The sequence below is a fragment of the Cucurbita moschata genome, unplaced genomic scaffold (genome assembly GCF_002738365.1).
Source record: "Cucurbita moschata cultivar Rifu unplaced genomic scaffold, Cmos_1.0 Cmo_Scf00021, whole genome shotgun sequence".
NCBI classification, from domain to species: Eukaryota; Viridiplantae; Streptophyta; class Magnoliopsida; order Cucurbitales; family Cucurbitaceae; genus Cucurbita; species Cucurbita moschata.
In genome coordinates, this window is record NW_019268537.1 from 2,633,898 (window position 1) to 2,652,143 (window position 18,246).

The 18,246-nt window shown below is 38.7% G+C and overlaps 4 protein-coding genes across 9 annotated transcripts in view; 2 read left to right on the forward strand and 2 right to left on the reverse strand.

The window, feature by feature from the left end:
- Positions 1 to 54: 54 nt before the first annotated feature.
- On the reverse strand, positions 55 to 3,746 carry LOC111458283. The gene is made up of 7 exons (XM_023100825.1): positions 3,153 to 3,746; positions 2,598 to 2,738; positions 2,151 to 2,516; positions 1,787 to 2,029; positions 1,423 to 1,515; positions 613 to 813; positions 55 to 522 (listed from the first exon to the last, which is right to left on the reverse strand). Exons 1-7 carry the CDS (start codon positions 3,465 to 3,467, stop codon positions 310 to 312), a joined length of 1,572 nt encoding a protein of 523 aa, XP_022956593.1. The 5' UTR covers positions 3,468 to 3,746; the 3' UTR covers positions 55 to 309.
- A 3,619-nt stretch (positions 3,747 to 7,365) lies between these two features.
- Positions 7,366 to 8,572, forward strand: LOC111458141 (two-component response regulator ARR5). Its single transcript, XM_023100619.1, has 3 exons — positions 7,366 to 7,747; positions 7,837 to 7,916; positions 8,014 to 8,572. Exons 1-3 carry the CDS (start codon positions 7,585 to 7,587, stop codon positions 8,455 to 8,457), a joined length of 687 nt encoding a protein of 228 aa, XP_022956387.1. The 5' UTR covers positions 7,366 to 7,584; the 3' UTR covers positions 8,458 to 8,572.
- Positions 8,573 to 12,178: 3,606 nt separating this feature from the next.
- On the forward strand, positions 12,179 to 14,856 carry LOC111458380 (formin-like protein 4). Of its 2 annotated transcripts, XM_023101007.1 has the most exons (3): positions 12,179 to 12,520; positions 12,578 to 13,445; positions 13,530 to 14,856. In XM_023101007.1, exons 1-3 carry the CDS (start codon positions 12,376 to 12,378, stop codon positions 14,836 to 14,838), a joined length of 2,322 nt encoding a protein of 773 aa, XP_022956775.1. In that variant the 5' UTR covers positions 12,179 to 12,375; the 3' UTR covers positions 14,839 to 14,856. The 2 variants fall into 2 exon arrangements, with proteins under 2 accessions (XP_022956775.1, XP_022956774.1); XM_023101006.1 differs by having other exon boundaries at positions 12,179 to 13,445.
- Positions 14,857 to 14,964: 108 nt separating this feature from the next.
- The window catches only part of LOC111458381 (protein WVD2-like 7), a 4,153-nt gene continuing 871 nt past the window's right edge, over positions 14,965 to 18,246 (reverse strand). For 4 of the 5 annotated variants that reach the window (XM_023101012.1, XM_023101010.1, XM_023101008.1 and 1 more), the window contains exons 2-8: positions 18,066 to 18,166; positions 17,834 to 17,963; positions 16,947 to 17,606; positions 16,437 to 16,862; positions 16,228 to 16,295; positions 15,772 to 15,979; positions 14,965 to 15,475 (exon numbers count right to left, since the gene is read on the reverse strand). In XM_023101012.1, coding sequence (XP_022956780.1) covers positions 15,446 to 15,475; positions 15,772 to 15,979; positions 16,228 to 16,295; positions 16,437 to 16,862; positions 16,947 to 17,606; positions 17,834 to 17,878 — 1,437 coding nt within the window. In that variant the 5' untranslated portion in view covers positions 17,879 to 17,963; positions 18,066 to 18,166 and the 3' untranslated portion in view covers positions 14,965 to 15,445. Of the gene's footprint in view, positions 15,476 to 15,771; positions 15,980 to 16,227; positions 16,296 to 16,436; positions 16,863 to 16,946; positions 17,607 to 17,833; positions 17,964 to 18,065; positions 18,205 to 18,246 lie in introns of those variants that run through there. The other variant, XM_023101011.1, reaches the window with a different exon arrangement.

Below are 18,246 nucleotides of genomic sequence, written 5' to 3' on the forward strand. Positions count from 1 at the left end.
TTCACTGCAGATAAAGATATCAAATCTGAGCGAGAACGGTGGAAAACTCTACTAATTTGACTAGAAGAGTAGGCATTACTTTCTCATCAAGTAGTGTCAACCCAGTTTTTGAAATACCATGACATTAACATTTCTTCTAAAATTATGTACAGATGTGGAATATCTCCCGTGGAAAAGTAGCTGCAGATAAACAGGTTTTTGGTGTTTCGACGTACGATCTCAGACCTACTTGCCATGATACATGGTTTACAAGTCATCGTGAAGAATTTAAGAGATCCTTGCCAACAGGTACACCGAATGCATGCTTAATTAACATCGAATGGGTCGATCATAGGTTGGGGGTAGGGAGGGGCAATTTTCGTTCATATTGGCATAAGGTTCTAAGGTATTGTACTGAGGCAGTTCCATTTTATACTCACCAAGAATCTGGCAGAAAGGAAGCTTATCACTTTCATTGTTGCACCAAGTGGGCAGGCGTGTATGGTTGTCCTCGAAAATCCTCAGCATATATGCATCCCGAATCTGCAAAACAATCAAATTCATCGTTCAAATAGAAACCTACGGAAAAGGAAAAATCATTGGTTGATGCATGTTCAAAATTTTGAGACATACAGTGAACTCTGTTACTTGAATGGAGCTGGATACAGGACCAAATATTCCAGCCTCCTTGTACATTGCAAGGATAAAGGCAACACATGTTGTCGATTTCCCATCGCTGTAGACCCATTCATCTTGTTCTGGAATAGTAAGCAGTACGTCAAAAGGAATTCCTCGCTTCTCAGTCTCGACTAGAATGTCGTGCAAGTCCAGATCCTAAAATGAACGGAAGTTAATAATTTACTTTTATCATATATGAATGACACGTTAAAAAAACAACAAATGCTCTGTACGTTTCAGAAACATAAACAGAAAAACAGACAAAAAGTTGGATGATTATCTTATAGAAACTTGGATGGAAAATGATGAATTAGAATCATTGTATGGATAACTTAGTTGTTTGATTTATTTAGTTGTCAAGGTAACTCGTAGGATATTAAATCCTAATTAGGGGACTTATCATAGCTTGAACTCATTTCCTTTAAGCCCTCTAGTAAACATCGGCCCTCATTAACCACAGTCAATCCATGGGGTCTCAAGTGCTCATATCGATCGTGGTTTGTGAACAATAATTAGATTCTATGAGATCCCTTTTTCCTTATTCTTAAAAGTCAATGAGAGGACAATCGACTATTAACTAGCTTGTCAAAGGTTCGAATCGTGGTCCTAGACAGTTGCTTAATTTTATTTCTATGGTGAAACTTTGTGGGTAAAAAGGTTTGGCTTCAATCATATTATGTTTTCTACTTCAAAATTAGTTGTGCTGAAAGTTTTCTCTATCTCATGTACATGATTTCATCAAATAAGTCAAGATTGCTGACATACCTCAGTTCCTAGCCGCTTGTTCAGAGCCTCATTCCACATATTTGCAGCATATGCTGGCTGCAACCTTGTCCACATCGACATGACAGAAATAACCTGTAAATGTGAACTTGTCAGCAAGAAAACTTACACAAAAGGTCCTTTATACGTGCATCATCCTTCGATACGTATGTCCATATTCAAGCATATACATGACCAACAACTTCATCCATGTCCACTGCAATATGAATGAATGAGTGCAATACATCTATAGACTATCAAGAAAAGAATCGTGAAAAATATAAGCAAAAGCAGGCAAGCATTGACAGTAAGATGGACGGTTCACTACAGCAGAAACATTACAGGGGGAAAGAAAACCAGAACCTACCAAGTGAGCATCAAGAGGAGGAGGAAAGTTGTCTGTTACAGTATCAATCCAGCTAAAAATCATGTTGTGATAACCATATGGCTTCCCAGACATGCTTCGAGCATATTCCCACGCTGCCGTAGAGTTGAATTTTGCACGTATCTCTGGATGCAAAGGAAGCAAGGCTATTTGTGGATTTGAGTTGTCCTTGAGTGCCAACTCCCACCATTCATCCCATGGAATCACCACAATTATTTCTTCACCCTATTAAACACATGAGAAAATTCCCCTCAAATTAAAGGCTCAAACGCCATTTCTATCCATTTATTTGCTTTGCATAGTCATATGCATTTGAATAATAAGCTACCAAATGACGTTCGCGTACCTTCTCATTCTCGTGTCCTGATTCACCAACCCAAAGATTACCCTGTTCATCCTTCAAGCAAACTGCTGTATGACCAGCAAAAGAACCCGTTACCCACTTTTCTAATGTCTCAAACCCTCCCCACCGTCCACGTAACTTCGACACTGCTAAGAAATCACCAGAATGAACATCGTCTGGATTGATAGTTGCTTGCCAAGGCTGGGATCGTTTTTCAAATGTCGCACCCATGTGCTTCTTAAGGAAAGCTAAATTCGCATTTTGGCCCCATATGGTGTTGGAAAACAGAGGTAACACATCAACCAAAGAGAGTAGAGTTCCTAACATCCCAGACGGCATAAGAAAAACTGAAATCCCATGTTGCTTAACCTGCTCAAGTGTCGGCTATTATGATTAGCAATGTGCAACTAGATTTTAGAACAGTCGATAATCAAAAACATAAGAACATACATATTCCAACTCAGCAGGTTCTTCCCATGATTCAAACTTCAATGTGTGCTCCCGTGCAGAGAAATAGTAATCCCAAGTAATCCTGTAGGGTGTTGCAAAAACATATAGATCCATACAGGTCCAGCTGTGTGCTGCAGATGTCTAAAAGTAGGAGAAAGTAATCAACACATAATTATATGTCACAACGTAGATTCAAACACCTGCAGGTATTATCTATAAGTCTAGAATCAGTGGCAGATGATCGGTCAAAAACTTGCTCAAGAATGTTTATTCCTACCACTGTGAAAGTAGAATTCGATCAAAATGCAACTAAAAACGTCGCCAAAACATCGAAATCATAACAATATTTGGTTTACAAACTAATCCAAGTTGCTTGGAAATTAACTTTCAGGGGCCCAAGGCTTAGGCGTAGAGTTCAAGCTTATTGATTGAGAGGCAGATTAGACAGGCAAATTGCATTCAACTATTTGAAGTTCTGCCCTGATTCGCAGTAAGTCTATAATAACGTCATGTCAATGCATAAAGGAAGAAAGTAAAAGAACAAAAGGATCAAACCTTGAGACGGAGAACGCCACCTCCCAAGCCTCTATCGCCTTCAGTAAAATCAATCCGAGCTTCGTTAGTGAAGAAACAAGCTCCTTTCCACTCAATGGTTCCATTACTGGGAGTCACTGACCCAACATAAGACGGCAACAAATCCACAGCGGTGTGGAGATTATTAAGAACCGGCCACGATATCTGTCGTGGAAGAACCGGAAGCACATCGTTGGCCCTAAACGGCAACGTCAAAGCCCGACCCAAATTCGCAGCGAAACCTAACGCTAAAGAGAAAACAACCAATCCCCATATTGTTGGTCGAAAAGAAGACATGGGTTTGGTATATTCCGGAATTTGGACCAAATTCGAACCGAAATTGGGGATTTAAGGTTACACACAGGGGGGAATCAAAACCCTAGGGATAATCGGGCGATTGAGAACAATTAAGACTGGAATTGATTGTGAAAATCCATGTGGAATGAGTTTGGGAAAGGGATTTGGAGACTAATTGACCATCGTCGAGGGATACGAATGATGATGGGGTTGGTCGTGGCGTGGCGTAGACAAGATAAACTCCGGGGCGGACACGGCAGATCTTTTCTAGACTTTTTAATTTCCGAAAAATATCAATTTATATTCATAAATTTAAAATCAAGTAAATTTTGAACTAGTAATCAACCTTCATACAATACACAAACGAATGAAACGGTAGACAACGGTAGCGGCAGACTCGTTGACCAAGTCTTGAACTGAAAAAAAACATAATCCATATATTGACAATGAATACTCTACCACAATTCTCGACCCACCCCACTGAGATTACAACAATATGTAACAGGTCAAAACTGACAATATTTGCTAATGATGAGCTTCGACTATTACAAATGATATCAAAGCAACATTGGTTGGAATAGTGTTAGACCCTCTCCTTCTTGACCCAAACATGAGTATGGGCTTGTCATTGGAATATGGGCCTATTTGGACAGTCCACAACTAAATAATTAATAATTATTACTTTTTGAAAACTAATTAAAAAAAAAAAAAAAAAAGGGATGAGAGGAAGCATGGAGCAATTAGCATAGCTTTTTAGGCATGAGGAATTGTGGTAATTCAAAAAGCTTGGAATTGGATTATTAATGGTGTCCTTAACCATTTTTTCCCTTTCTCCTCAAATAATTTGATTTGACTCAATCATCATCTTTACACATAATTCTCATAAAATTAATATTAAATAAATTTGATTTAAATAAAATGGCAATCATTTCAGGAATTAATTTGAGAATAAGAATTAAAAAAAAAAACAAAAACAAAAATAATAGAGAAGAAAAAGAAGATTCGCATAGATAAACATAAAAATATTCGTATCCCCACCAAATCAACATTATTTAAAACCAATATTAGATTGACTCCACAAATAATAAATCAATAACCCAATTCAATAGTGCAATGAAAGTGAAATATCAAGAACAATTATCAAAATTTAAGCTATATAGGTTGCCATGTGTATGAGGAGCCGTCCACCCAATTAAAATTAATCACTTAATTATTTAATAAATTACAAGTTTATTATATATATATATATATATATGAATAAATGAAAAAACTCTTATACCTTTAATTAGCCAACACGGGACGGAGGTGGATTATGAGATCTCATATCGGTTGGAGAAAGGAACAACGCATTCCTTATAAGGGTACGTTGGGCCCTCAAGAGGGATGAATTGTTTATAGAGGGTGTGAAAAATCTCTCCCTAGCTGACACGATACGTAACGAGTCAAAGAGGACAATATCTGCTAGTGGGTTTGAGTTAGTACAAATAGAGATATATTCCTTAATATAAATTTATAATAATCCTCTTAATTAGTCAACTTAAGATTTCTCCCAACAATCTTGAACAAATATGACATAGACATGACATGTAAGTAAAAAGTACAAAATATCTAATTTTTCTTTATAAATTCGTAATCGATAATTTTTTTAATTTTTTTAATTTTATTTTATTTTAAATACTATCGAGTAGCATTTTACATCGAGGGAGGGTTTATTAGGGTTATTGTATATAATAGATTTGGATGGGGTTATTATACACATTTGGTAACGAGAATGATTTTTTTGGACAAACAACAAAGGGTGGGAAGAGAATTATTGTGAATGTTTGGTAAATAGCTAAAAAGAACATAAAATTGTCGGAGGTGGTGTTGTAGTATCACTGTCTATTATTATCGTGCAATAAGGACCACTTTAAAGGCCTTGACTTGGATGGACGGTTAAGATGAAAAGCATCTCCATCAAAAAAAAAAAATCTTATTCTAAAAACAAAGAATATATTTATATTTGCGCTTTATCCTAAGTTTAAAAAGATTACATTAATTTAATTAATAAATTGATGAAGATATTTGTTTAGAAGAACGACCGTACAGAAAGGAAAATAATGAGATGAGGAGCATTATTGGCCTAATTTGATGATTAATGAAGTACAGTGGATAAATCCATTGCGCAGTAAACGTGGCTATTGCTGAGGCCAACTGGGCCCACAAATCTCAATATCAGATCAAGATTCCATTTTGACTAAACCCACGATGTTTTTTTTTTTTTTTTTTTGGGGAATTGTAATTGTAATTATTATAATCATCGTGTCGTGTCCAGAGTGAACAAATTTTAAATACTGTTTTTCAGCTTCAAAATTCTAATCCAGGATCTCTCTAATACCTGTATAAAATATGTTACAAAGTTTTGCCACTTTTATTTTAATAATCATCATAACTTTAATATATAGATATGAATTGAGTTGATTCATGTTTCTCCTACGTATTGGGTTAAATTCTTATCTGGGTCTATTGGGGGTATAATAATACTTACGAGTGACCTAATTTCATACCTACAAAAATTCTACCGAGTCCCACTAATACTTTGCGATGACACCATAAACGTCAATATGTCATATGCATTCACAACTTGTTCAAACATGCATATTGAAAATATCGATTCATGGGTTAACTTCAAATTGGAGACTTGTCGAACATCTATTCAGTCGGACACTATCGAGACATGGATGCTTTGTTTTTGTGCATAATCATTTCTACACATCAGGGCAAAGTGTGATGCTAAAGCACAACTTCCAACTCGTGGAAAGGGGCCTAATTTTGACATAGTTGTAGCATCCAACATTGTTCCCCATGACACATGCATATATTATGGGGTGGCTTACTTAGACCATGAGACCCAAGTATCCAATTGTACTCCTTGACATACCAAAGTTGCATGCTCGAATCCTTCATTTATACAAATTCAACTACGGTTGATGTCATGGATTAAGGTCACATCTCATAGTTGTTAAGCTCGTCACTAACATCACGGATAGCAATATCACTTTCCTGTCCATTCCTCTTAGTATATCAAATGATGCATTGTACACTTTGGTCACATCACAACACTTCTCTCTAGAAGACCCTTGACATGCTTCAATTTAGTGGTTACATGGAAATTATAACTAGTTGTGGCATACTTGAAAACCTGCCACGTGGCAAGCAAACATGTTAGATTATCTCTGGGAGTACGAGAAACCGGATGACAAGTAAGTGTTCCTGTTGGAGTTGAATTCCCTTTGTTTATTTTGGCCCAAAAAATTAGAATAGAAGAGAAGAGAAGAAAAAGTCCAAGCATTAACCAACATAAGATGTCGTGGGTCCCACACTAGATTTCCTTGGGGCTCTCCCAATATCTCCAAATTCCCTCTCTTTTGTCCTCTTTACTTTATTTACCCTCCCTCCTTTACTTTTTTTTTTCACTTTTTACCCCCACCACCCCCCTCGGTTTCCCAAATCCCACCGCAGTAATTCTTCCTCCGCTTAAACCAGATGCTGTCTGTTTGACGGCGTCGTGTCGTCCTTAGTTGACCTCGGTAAACTCACTAAAACACAGTCTGTTGACTCCTTTTATGTTGTGTTTTCAAATCTTGATTCGAAGGCGGGTGCACGTAGTCCAACATGTTGACCAACAAAACCCAGCCAGCCAATGAAAATCTCGTACGCGATAGGATAAAAAAAAAGGCGCCGAGGACGAGATATCGGGAAGATTTGCGTTTATTTGAAGATCTGACCCAAGTGGATTTGAGAATCTCATCTTAAAAAAACGTTTTGTTTATTATTATTTATTATTATTAATAAATCATAAAGAAAGTGAAAAACAAAATATTAAAAAAGACGTGATTTGGGATTTCTCTCAGACCCAGAGATTTGATTTCTGATACAGACAGACAGACAGAGCTCTTAACACACACACACACACACACACACTGACACGGTTTTGTGTTTCACCCTTTCATTTAATACCACTTTATATTACGCCCCTTCTCCTTAACCTTGTCCACACAATTCAATTGCCTGCTCTTTCCATTACAATACCCCTTCTCTCCCTCTCTCTCTCTCTCTCTCTCTTTCTCCTACTGCCATGGCTAGAACCCCTGTTTTCTCCCGCCGGCGAAGGTCCGATCAAATCGACGCTTTAGATCGCTTCCCCATCTCTGATTCCGAGGTCCATGTTCTCGCCGTTGATGACAGCCTCGTCGACCGTACAGTAATTGAGCGTCTCCTCCGCCTCACCGCTTGCCGAGGTCGGTGTTTCTCTTCAATTTCTATTCAATTTCATTGATTTTGTTAAATTTTCCTGGAAATTCAATCTGGGTTTTGTTGGGATTCTCAGTTACTGCAGTGGATAGTGGAATTAGAGCTCTACAATATCTCGGATTGCAAGATGAACCTAATTCCCAAGTTGGTTTTGATGTAAGTACACTTTGAATTTCATGTCTTTTTTTGAAATTTTGGTTTATGGGTTTATGGGTTTATGGGTTTTGATCTGTTTCATGGTTTGAATGAACAGGGGTTGAAGGTTGATATGATTATCACCGATTACTGCATGCCCGGAATGACAGGCTACGAATTGTTGAAGAAAATTAAGGAATCTTCAACTCTGAGAGAGATTCCGGTGGTGATTATGTCGTCGGAAAACGTGGTGGCGAGGATAGACAGGTGTTTGGAGGAAGGGGCAGAGGATTTCATAGTGAAGCCGGTGAAATTATCAGATGTGAAGCGGCTCCGGGAATATATGGTGGGGGACGAAAAGATTGGAAGTGAAAGGAGTGGGAACAACAAAAGGAAGCTACGAGAACCGTGTGATGAAGCCTCATCATCACCGTCCATTTTATCACCAGCACCATCTTCTGATTCCTCTCCATCACCGTCAGATTCGGTTCAATCCATCACCCCATCATCGTCAGAGCCATCTTCTCCGACGTCCACTCCTCAATCGGACGACTCTAAATGACTGCCACTGAATCAGGAATACCGTGCGAGAATAGTAGCCTATCATTCCCCCCCACCTTGTTATTATTTCTTTTTCTTCTTTAAAAGAATTAAATATCTTCCTCTTTTTTTCTTCATTCTGTTAGTTTTAACGGTCATTTGTTTGAAATCCCAGTTTTGTCCCTTAAGTGTTAGCCTTTAGGTCTCAGGGAGTTGGGGCATCGCCGTTAATTACCAAAACGCAACGCATTGGGGGATGTCCGAACTTTTGGGGGGCAAGGCGTGATGTACAATTCATAGAGTTCAATCATATAAATATTAAAAAAAAAAAAAAAACTCAAAATATTTTGTAATTAATTTTGGGTGGAATTATGAAATTAGCCAATTAATAATGAGATTAGAGGTGATATAATTAAGATATGGGAGAGACGGGGCAAAATCTTGTCTCCCTAAACTATAATTAATTATGGGTTTGGATAAAATAATGTTGTTTACACCTTGTTTTTGCTGGGTTATTTTTTTATTTTTAAATTTTATAGGTGTTGGCTGTCGTGTAAACCCTAATTTATTTTTAATTAACATTAATTAATATATAAAATTAACACCAACCAATTTTATATTCCAAGGATTTGTATTGATTAGTAGAGATGATCTTTATTCTTAAAGCAATTTTGATATTACGTGTCACAAAAAGGGTACATGAATGAACCGAAACTATATTCAAATGAGAGTGATCCTGAAGATAGAATGTCTGAGAAAGGTTTAAAGGATTGTGATGTCCCACATTGATTGGGGAGGAGAACAAACCATCATTCATAAGGGTGTGGAAACTTTTCTCCAGCATACGCGTTTTAAAGCCCTGAGAGCAAACCCGAAAGGGAAAGTCCAAAGAGGACAATATCTGCTAGCGGTGGATCTGGGTCGTTACAAATAGTATCAGAGCCAGATACCAGACGATGTGCCTGCCTTCTCACTGTTCTTCGAAGGGGGTAGACATGAGGCGGTGTGCCAGTAAGGACGCTGAGCCCCAAAGGGGGGTGGATTTGAGGATCTGGGTCGTTACAAAAATGGTATCAGAGCCAGATACCGGACGATGTGTCTGCCTTCTCGCTCTTCTCCGAAGGGGGTTATGGATTTGAGGATCTGGGTCGTTACAAAAATGGTATCAGAGCCAGATACCAGACAATGTGTCTGCCTTCTCGCTCTTCTCCGAAGGGGGTTAGACATGAGGCGGTGTGCCAGTAAGAACGCTGGGCCCCGCCCCAAAGGGGGGTGGATTTGAGGGCGGTCGCACGTTGATTAGAAGAAGAAAAGAGTGCTAACGAGGACGCTGGGCCTCGAAGGGGGATGAATTGTGATGTTCCACATTGGTTGGAGATGAGAACAAACCACTAATTATAAGGGTGTGGAAACTTCCCCCAGACGCATTTTAAAGCCTTGAGGGCAAGCCCAGAGAGGTAATTTTACAAGAAAATTACCACCTATACTCACAAGACACACATTCCTTTTTGGTGACTTAATCATACGAACTTCATAGTTAAGCGTGGTTTACTTGGAGTAATTCTATGTTAGGTGATCTCGTAGGAATATTCTTAGGATGCATGTGGGTGAGGACAAAACATGGTAGAAGAACTCATATTGGTCTGTATGGATAGTCTTTACTCTTAAGAAGCGAATAGTAGGTAACATGATCATGTCGCAGAAGATGCAGGGGAATGTCAGGGTGATTAGGTGCCATATCCGGATTTTAAATCCTAAGCATGGGGCATTACATGTGTTGAATTATGATAGCAAATTCTGGATATGAGAGGTTACAGTTATGGTAACGTGACACGTTCATTGTACTATGCGATAAGTTAATTGAGGTGGGGAGGGTTGAATTATTTGGAGATGAAATTGAGATGTTGGTGGAGGTGGAAGCAGTTGAGAGCAATGAACATGAAAGATGATGTTGTCTGGTAAAGAGAGTATAGATATGAAGCAGAGATGAAATGGGTGGGTTGGAATGTTTGTTGGTAAGTTTATATGATGAATTCACCCATTTTGATTAAATGGGTTATTGGAAGGTGTGTTGCCATTTGCATATGTCCTGTTTGTGGAAAAGGCTGTAACAAAGGCAACACAGGGTTGTGCCCATTTCCCAGTGATGGGGCCCTTTTTTGGTTGCTTTTATTGACGTTTGCCTCTTTTCAATATCAATCACTCTCTCTGTTTCTTCAATTCCATCTTCATTCTATTATTGTTTTAGCAGTTCATTCGTTCATGGCCTCCTATGGTTTACCGTCAAATTGAACTATGAAACTACATGGAAAATCAATCCCTCCTAACTTTTGAAAAATGTAGCCTTTGATTTCATCTGATTTGATTTCATTTGATTTCATTTGATTTCATTTGATTTCATTTGATTTCATTTGAGATTTGGGTGGGTATGGGCCATGGGGGGGCTTATAAGTCACCACAATAATGGTTGGTCTTAAACCTCAAAAGGGTGTTCATGTAGGTGGATGGGATGGCCCAATGGGGCTGCTAAGTGACTCATCCTTCGGCCTTGGGTGAGGCCCGATTGTGATGAGGAATTGGGTAGGACTATGCAAATGGTGTAGCATTCACGAGTCAAGTCAATTTGGATTCGTGTAACATATACTCAAGACCCCATTTTGAGAGGAAGGTTTTAGAAATGAAGGCAAACAGACTTTTGAAAAAGAGTTTGAAAGCAAGGTTGAAAGAAGGTTTTAAAAACAATATTACATGCAATAAGTGAGAAAGATGACACAACGACTTAAATAACATATAACTCTAGGTAGGAAGAATTGGCGATTAATTGTATCTCTCCATAGTATATTTTGAGTTGATTTAGGTCCAGTAGGCCTAGACGTGATTTTGCTTAGCAGTCATACAAAATCTGGGTAGGAGAAGTTGACAACTAGTTGCATCTTACATTTGAAGACGATTTAGGTCTGACAAATATAGACATGATTTTGCTGAAGAATCATACAGCAAAAAATACAATAGTAAGACAATATAACATGAAATCAAATAAAGGATTTGATGCGGCATGAACATACGATCATGGGCAACACACATTAAAGGAGCATGAACGTGGCAAAGAAGGAAACCAATTACCCCTTTTCATTACTTTTTCATCCTCTTATTTTTCTTTCCAAATATTGGGTATGCAATTTCCTCCTCTTAATTTTAGCGAATAAACGATATTAAAGGCCAAAAAAAAAAAACATATATTTACAACTCATTCTTGAAGATAATAATTAAAAAAATAATGGAAAATTACCAAATAAAGCAATGAAAGAGGGTGAGCTACTTCTCTTCCCCCATTTTATATTTCTTCCGCCAACTTTGTATTCATGTAATATTCTAAAAAAAAAAAAAAAGAATATAATTAGAAACGCCGTGTATTAAAATTATATTCGAACGAATTATCACGAATATATGAAAGTTAAGACATACTTAAAAAAAATTAAAATTTACTATATATATACCAATAATATATACTTTCATGATTCAATCTTACGTAATTTTTTTTTAAAGCATATGATATTTACAAAAAGACTGAAAATACCTAAAATTAAATTTATAGATTACGTAGCCATTCACTTGCAACTACTTGTATTAAATCGAGTGAATTTGAAGCCGTTTTGAAAGGAGGATCATTCATACTTCATTATCAATTCAATCATTAATGCATTATGATATCAATTTAGCTTTCTTAATTGCTTCAAATTATATTTAAACAAAAAAAAGGGTTTGTTTACATTGAAGAGAAACAACAACAACTAACTGCTCTTTGAAACTGTCAGCCACCAAAATACCAAAAAACACACGACAATGTTCTTCACATCTTTTTACCTTCATTTTCAGAGCTTCCTTCTTCTTCTTCCATATTCCGCCGGATTTGATCTCTCTCTCTTCCACTCTCTCCGCCATGCCTTTGCTGCTTCTGCTTCAGCTATGGCAGCTTCATCTCTTCCTCTTCTTCCTCTCTGTTTCTTCTGTTTGTTATTGCCAACTCACTCCCCCTCAAAATATCCAAACTTTCTACCCTTCCCCATTTATTCCTCAACCACCGTCGCCATTGTCCTCTCTTGTGCAACCGACGCCATCGTCCTCACTTAAGCATTGGCTGCCGTCGTCCACGTTAACGAGGACCATAACGACGGCTGTGGCTGTCACTGCAGTGAGTACGGCTCTGATTTCCACGTTGTTCTTCTTCTTGATCCAGAGATATCTGATCAGAAGAAAACGAAATGTAGAGGTGGCAAATTCGGGTCCGGTTCCTGGACCGATCTTGCAGCCGGCGGTTGCTCAGAGTGAATCTTCGTGTCCTGATGGGAATCTTAAAGGGTATATTGTGGATGAAAATGGATTGGATGTGATTTATTGGAAGAGACTTGAAAGAAGGAATTCCAGTAATAGCTTTGATTGGAGTGATAGACAAGAAAATGTTATGAAAAATCGAAGCAAAAAGACGAAGCCTGTTCAAGAAGTTCCTCTGCTTCGAGGAAACGCTTCGCCGGAGGATGAAGAACCCAGTTGGATTACATCTCCTTCGCCGCCTCAGATTAACCACCCTCCGCCGTTTACTGGGAATTCTGTTCAGGCAGTTGGAAAACCATCAAGTAGTTCAATTCATTCATCAATAGAGCATTCACAATCTCTCAGGGCCGTTCCTTACGACAAAAGCTCTGTTCCAACATCGCCGCCGCCAGTTCCAGCCAAGACCAATACAAGACCACCACCGCCACCACCTCCCATCCCAGTCAAGACCAATTCAAGACTGCCCCCACTGCCTCCTATTCAAGTCCAGACCAATGCAGCACCACCACCTCCGCAGCCGCCCAATGCCGGCGCTTCAAAAGGGGGTAATTCCTCTGGCGAGGCTTCATCAGTCGAGAATGGTCAGGTTAAATTCATACCCCTGCATTGGGATAAAGTGAACACCGCAAATACCGATCATTCTATGGTTTGGGATAAAATGAACGGCGGTTCTTTCAAGTAATCATCTCTGCGAACACCATTTCTTGTTTCTCGAATAAATTCTTTCGAGCACCGATCATTTTTCTTTTCTTTTGAGTACAGATTTGATGGGGATCTTATGGAAGCTCTGTTTGGATATGTCGCAACCGACCGGAAATCCCCCCGGAACGATGCTAGTTCTTCAGCAAACGCCTTTGGCCGGAACTCAGGGCCGTCGCAAACTTTCATTCTTGAACAGAAGAAATCTCAGAACATAGCCATTATAATCAAGTCCTTGACCATTCCTCGCAACGAAATCCTCGATGCGCTCAACGAAGGTCAAGGCCTCGAAACAGATAATCTTGAAAAACTCACAAGAATTGCTCTGACCCAAAAAGAAATTTCCCAAATTCTTGAGTATGAAGAAGACCCCCAGAAGCTTGCTGATGCTGAATCTTTCCTTTACCATCTTCTCACATCGGTTCCAACAGCCTTTACGCGTTTCAACGCCATGCTTTTCCGATTGAATTTCAGCTCCGAGATTATCCATCTCAAGAAATCTCTACGAACTCTGGAATCTGCCTGCAAGGAGCTTAGATCTCGAGGGTTGTTTTTAAAATTGCTTGAAGCAATTCTCAAAGCTGGGAATCGGCTGAATGCAGGAACTGCAAGAGGAAATGCCAGAGCTTTCAACCTTACAGCTCTCCGCAAGCTCTCTGATGTTCAAAGCACTGATGGGAAAACCACTTTGCTTCACTTTGTGGTGAAAGAAGTCATCAGAACAGAAGGGAAAAAGTGTGTTTTAAACAGGAACAAGAGCATGAGCCGTAACAACAGCAGCAATAGCAGTGAGAGCAGCTTTAGCAGCCGCGAAAAATCGACTTCGAAAGAGGACGCAGTAAAGGAATATATGATGTTGGGACTGCCAGTGGTGGGAGGTCTAAGCGCTGAGCTCTCTAATGTAAGGAAAGCGGCGGCAATCGACTACGAGAGTGTTGCCAAGGCTGCGTCATCTCTGACTAGCCCAACTCTAGAAATCCGGCAGCTTTTGATTCAAATTGGGAACAATGGAGGTGGGTTTACAAAGGAAATGAGAGGGTTTCTTGAGGCAGCAGAGGATGAGCTGAAGGTGGCGAGAGAAGAACAGACGAGAGTGATGGAGCTAGTGATGAAGACAACAGAGTATTATCAGGCTCAAAGTTCAAAAGATAATGAAGCAAATAGGCTTCAATTATTCATCATAGTGAAAGATTTCCTAGAAATGGTAGATCGGGTATGTATTGAAATTGCCCGAGAACTCCAGCAGAGATCGTCTGCCGTCGATGTGGGTTCGTCACAGGTGAGATCAAAGACTGTCTTCCCTAGCTTGCCGGAAAATTTTATGTCGGACAAGTCCAAAGGCAGTTCTAGTGATTCAGATGAGGAATTCTGAGCACATATTTTCCATAAATCTATTCTATCTTCTATTTTCTTGTTAAATAATAATGTACACAAGATTCGGAATCAGGAACAAAGATGTAACTATAGACCTTGTAAATTACAGAAGCTTTGATTTTACAACGAGAGTATATTATTAATCCAAAAATAAGGATAATATCATGGCTAATCCGAAGTTCTCCATCTAGTCAAAGATTCTAGGATCACCAAACAGCATGTAGCAACTGGGGACTACGAAGTATACATTATGTATGGCACTTGCAGCCATCTGGAAAAAGTAAAGAGGCAATTCTAAGACAATTGAACGTCATACATACAGATGCCCATTTTCTAATTATCTATATATGGGGGCTGTTTCAGGACACCGTGAGCTTTCTGTATATTACTAATGAAACTCATAGAATGACACCATCTGACTCATTATAGATCCTATTCCACTCCAATCTACAGACTCTGGATGGACAAAGACTTTCAGAGGAAACAATGAATTCATGATATGGGGCTCTTCAGGGAGTAGTAGTAATTTTCACCAACGTCGAACCTGAAAGAACATGGTTGATGCATTTCCGGGTAGCTGATGATTTGTTTCTACTCATCAAAACTCAAGAGCGAAGCCCATTCTTTGAAGCATCCTGTACAATTACATAGAATGTATGTTACCTACTAACATCTAAAACGTTAAAGAAAAAAGAAAACAGAGAGGAAGTAATTCTGCTACTTCATTTTAGCTTCAAGAAGGCATAGAAAAATCCAATTTTTCGACACGGATGAATGGACACAAGATATCAAGAATTGATACAGACATGGAAAACTAGGAAAACCTAGTGTTTATCAACCAGTTTTGAGCGTATATTCATTGCAGGAGCAGATAGAGAAACAACAATAAGAAGAATTAAAGAGATAAAAGTAAAATAATACTTCATCAAACCTTTGATTTTGATAGAAGATTTGTTCTCACTCCCTCTCTGGCATTAAATTTCTCCTCCACTTTCTGAGATGGGGCAACCTTAGATCTTGATTGGAGGCTTGTTCTCCCAGCCACTTTTGCAGTAGATTTTCCTTCCAACTTCTGAGATGAAGCAACCCTGGTAGTTCTGCTATCTGTACCTCTTATTGGACCACTTGCTTTGTGCATCCTATCACATGACATGAAAGTATCGTCAGTTTAATGCAAACTAGCTGAATATGTGTTTGTTAAAAAGGATAAATGAAATGTCCCATGCCTAAATAAGGTATTAACTAATGGTTTTGGGAAGATAATCATAAATTAGGACTAGCTCGCACAGCTATTAAGCAAAAGGTTAAATAATTGGCGAAAAGCAACCTAATAATGAGTTGGAATTCCTGAATGAAAAAAAAAAAAAAAAAAAAAATTGAAGAATACCCTCCATTCTCCTTTTTAGCAGCCACGGAAGTGGGAATTCTTGTTGTTTCTCTCTTTTTCGTCGGAAGCTGTCCATAGCATTGAGAAGTAAGAAGAATTTCAAGCAATGAAAAACTTGATAATAAATACATCAATCAAGTGCTCAATCAATACAAATTATATAGGTGGTTATGGAGTTATTTGCATCTGGAATAGCAAGAAGATCTAACCATCTTAGGAGCAGACGACCTCTCCTCTTGAGGAGACGATTTCATTTGGTTGAAACTGTTTTGAAATGTCTTAAATGCCCGTTTTACAATGTCCTTGTCCCCCATTTTCTCCATGATGAAAGATCTTCGAATCCCGGTGACAGAAGATGGATCAGAGTTGGGAGTTCCCAGACTAAGGGACATATGCAAAGACTTGGGAGCTACTTTCTTGCTTTCAACAGAAGATGGATTTCGGCTTCTTAATAAAGATGAACTAGTTCCCTTGTTTATAGAGGACCGTGGCACAGAAGACCGTGCTGCAGGTGTGCTGGGTCCTGGTGTTGTCTTGGCGGGTTTGGGGGTGGAAATCTTGGGTGTCTTGGCCGTGGATGTTACTGGTTTCTTCTTGGCACTTGCAATGTTTCGTTCCTTGACTACTGGAGTGGTCTGCACAAACAAATGGAGAAAATTGAAGTCAGTGAATCCAGACCTAGTAACTCCAAATAATTCAAAAGTACACAATAGGTTCACCTTCTTAGATTCGATTGGTCGATTTGGTTTTAGAACCTGTCGTTTGACTTTAGACACTGTCGATATTTTATTGACCAACTTTTGTGGAGGTTGCTTGACGGTTTGGGGTTCATTTGGAGGCATTTCTACTTCTTTAATGACAACTTCTTCTTGTTTGCTAATCTGAGAATCAACACAATCTGATTTGCTATCCGGTTCTTCCTTTTCAACAGCTGATGAGCTTTCACATTCTGCAATACTTCCAACATCATCCTTCACCACTTCTTCACAAACACTACTGACCTCACCAATCAATGTCGTATCTTGCTCGACTTCTTCAGCAGAAACTTGGGGGTTCGACTTCTCAGATTCAGAATCAACCCTTTCAGTCAGGTCCATTACATCTCCTCCATCGTCCAGTTCATTTGACATTGTTGTATTGCCTTCCATTTCCCTCTCTTGCTCCAATAACTTCTTTCTATCAGCTATCTTCTTGTAATGGGCTTCAAAGTAAGCCCTCTTCTGAGCAACAAATCCGGGCGTTGCATACTTCTCAACTTCTTCCAAGTATTTATTGGGAGAGAAAGTCGACCATTTCTCCCAAGACAGTATATCATTCTCAAACCTACCAAAAGAAACCGAAACCTCAAGAAATGGTTTCGACGAAGCATTCTCTTCCACCTGCCATCACGAAGCCATAACCAAATCTAACCATAAATTCAAGCAAGTAACGGCACGGTAACCCCAAAACAGCAAAAACAATTCAATGATTCCTCAATTATAAACGGAAATGAATCTCCAAATCCAGAAACAAACAACAATAAATAAATAAAAAGTAGTAAAGGGGGAAAGAAGAAGTTAAAATTAATGGGAATCTTAGACAAAATTTCGTCCCAAAAATAGTGTACCTTATGTTCGTCGTTTAGAACATCCACCACAAATGATTCCTCCATAGATTCAGAATGTCAGAATTGAAGAAATCAGTGAGCTAGGGCAGTATGATTTCAGTGCAAACAAGAAATGGAGATCAGTAGGCCACTGGATCAGGATAGAAGAAAACGGAAGAATTAAGAGAGAAAAAAATCTAAATGAAGACAAAAAGAATTGCTAATATATATCCATAGGTGTAAGCGATTTTACCTTTTACTGGCTTCCTCCTTTTCCCTGTGCATCTCCATTATCACCTAATCAACTCCACCTTTCCAAACAGCCATTGGATAATTTTTGTTCGTTTACGAAAACTGCAAAAGCAATACGCCCAATCATTGTACTTAAAAAAAAAAAAAAAAAAAAAAAAAAAAAAAAAAAAAAAAAAAAAAAA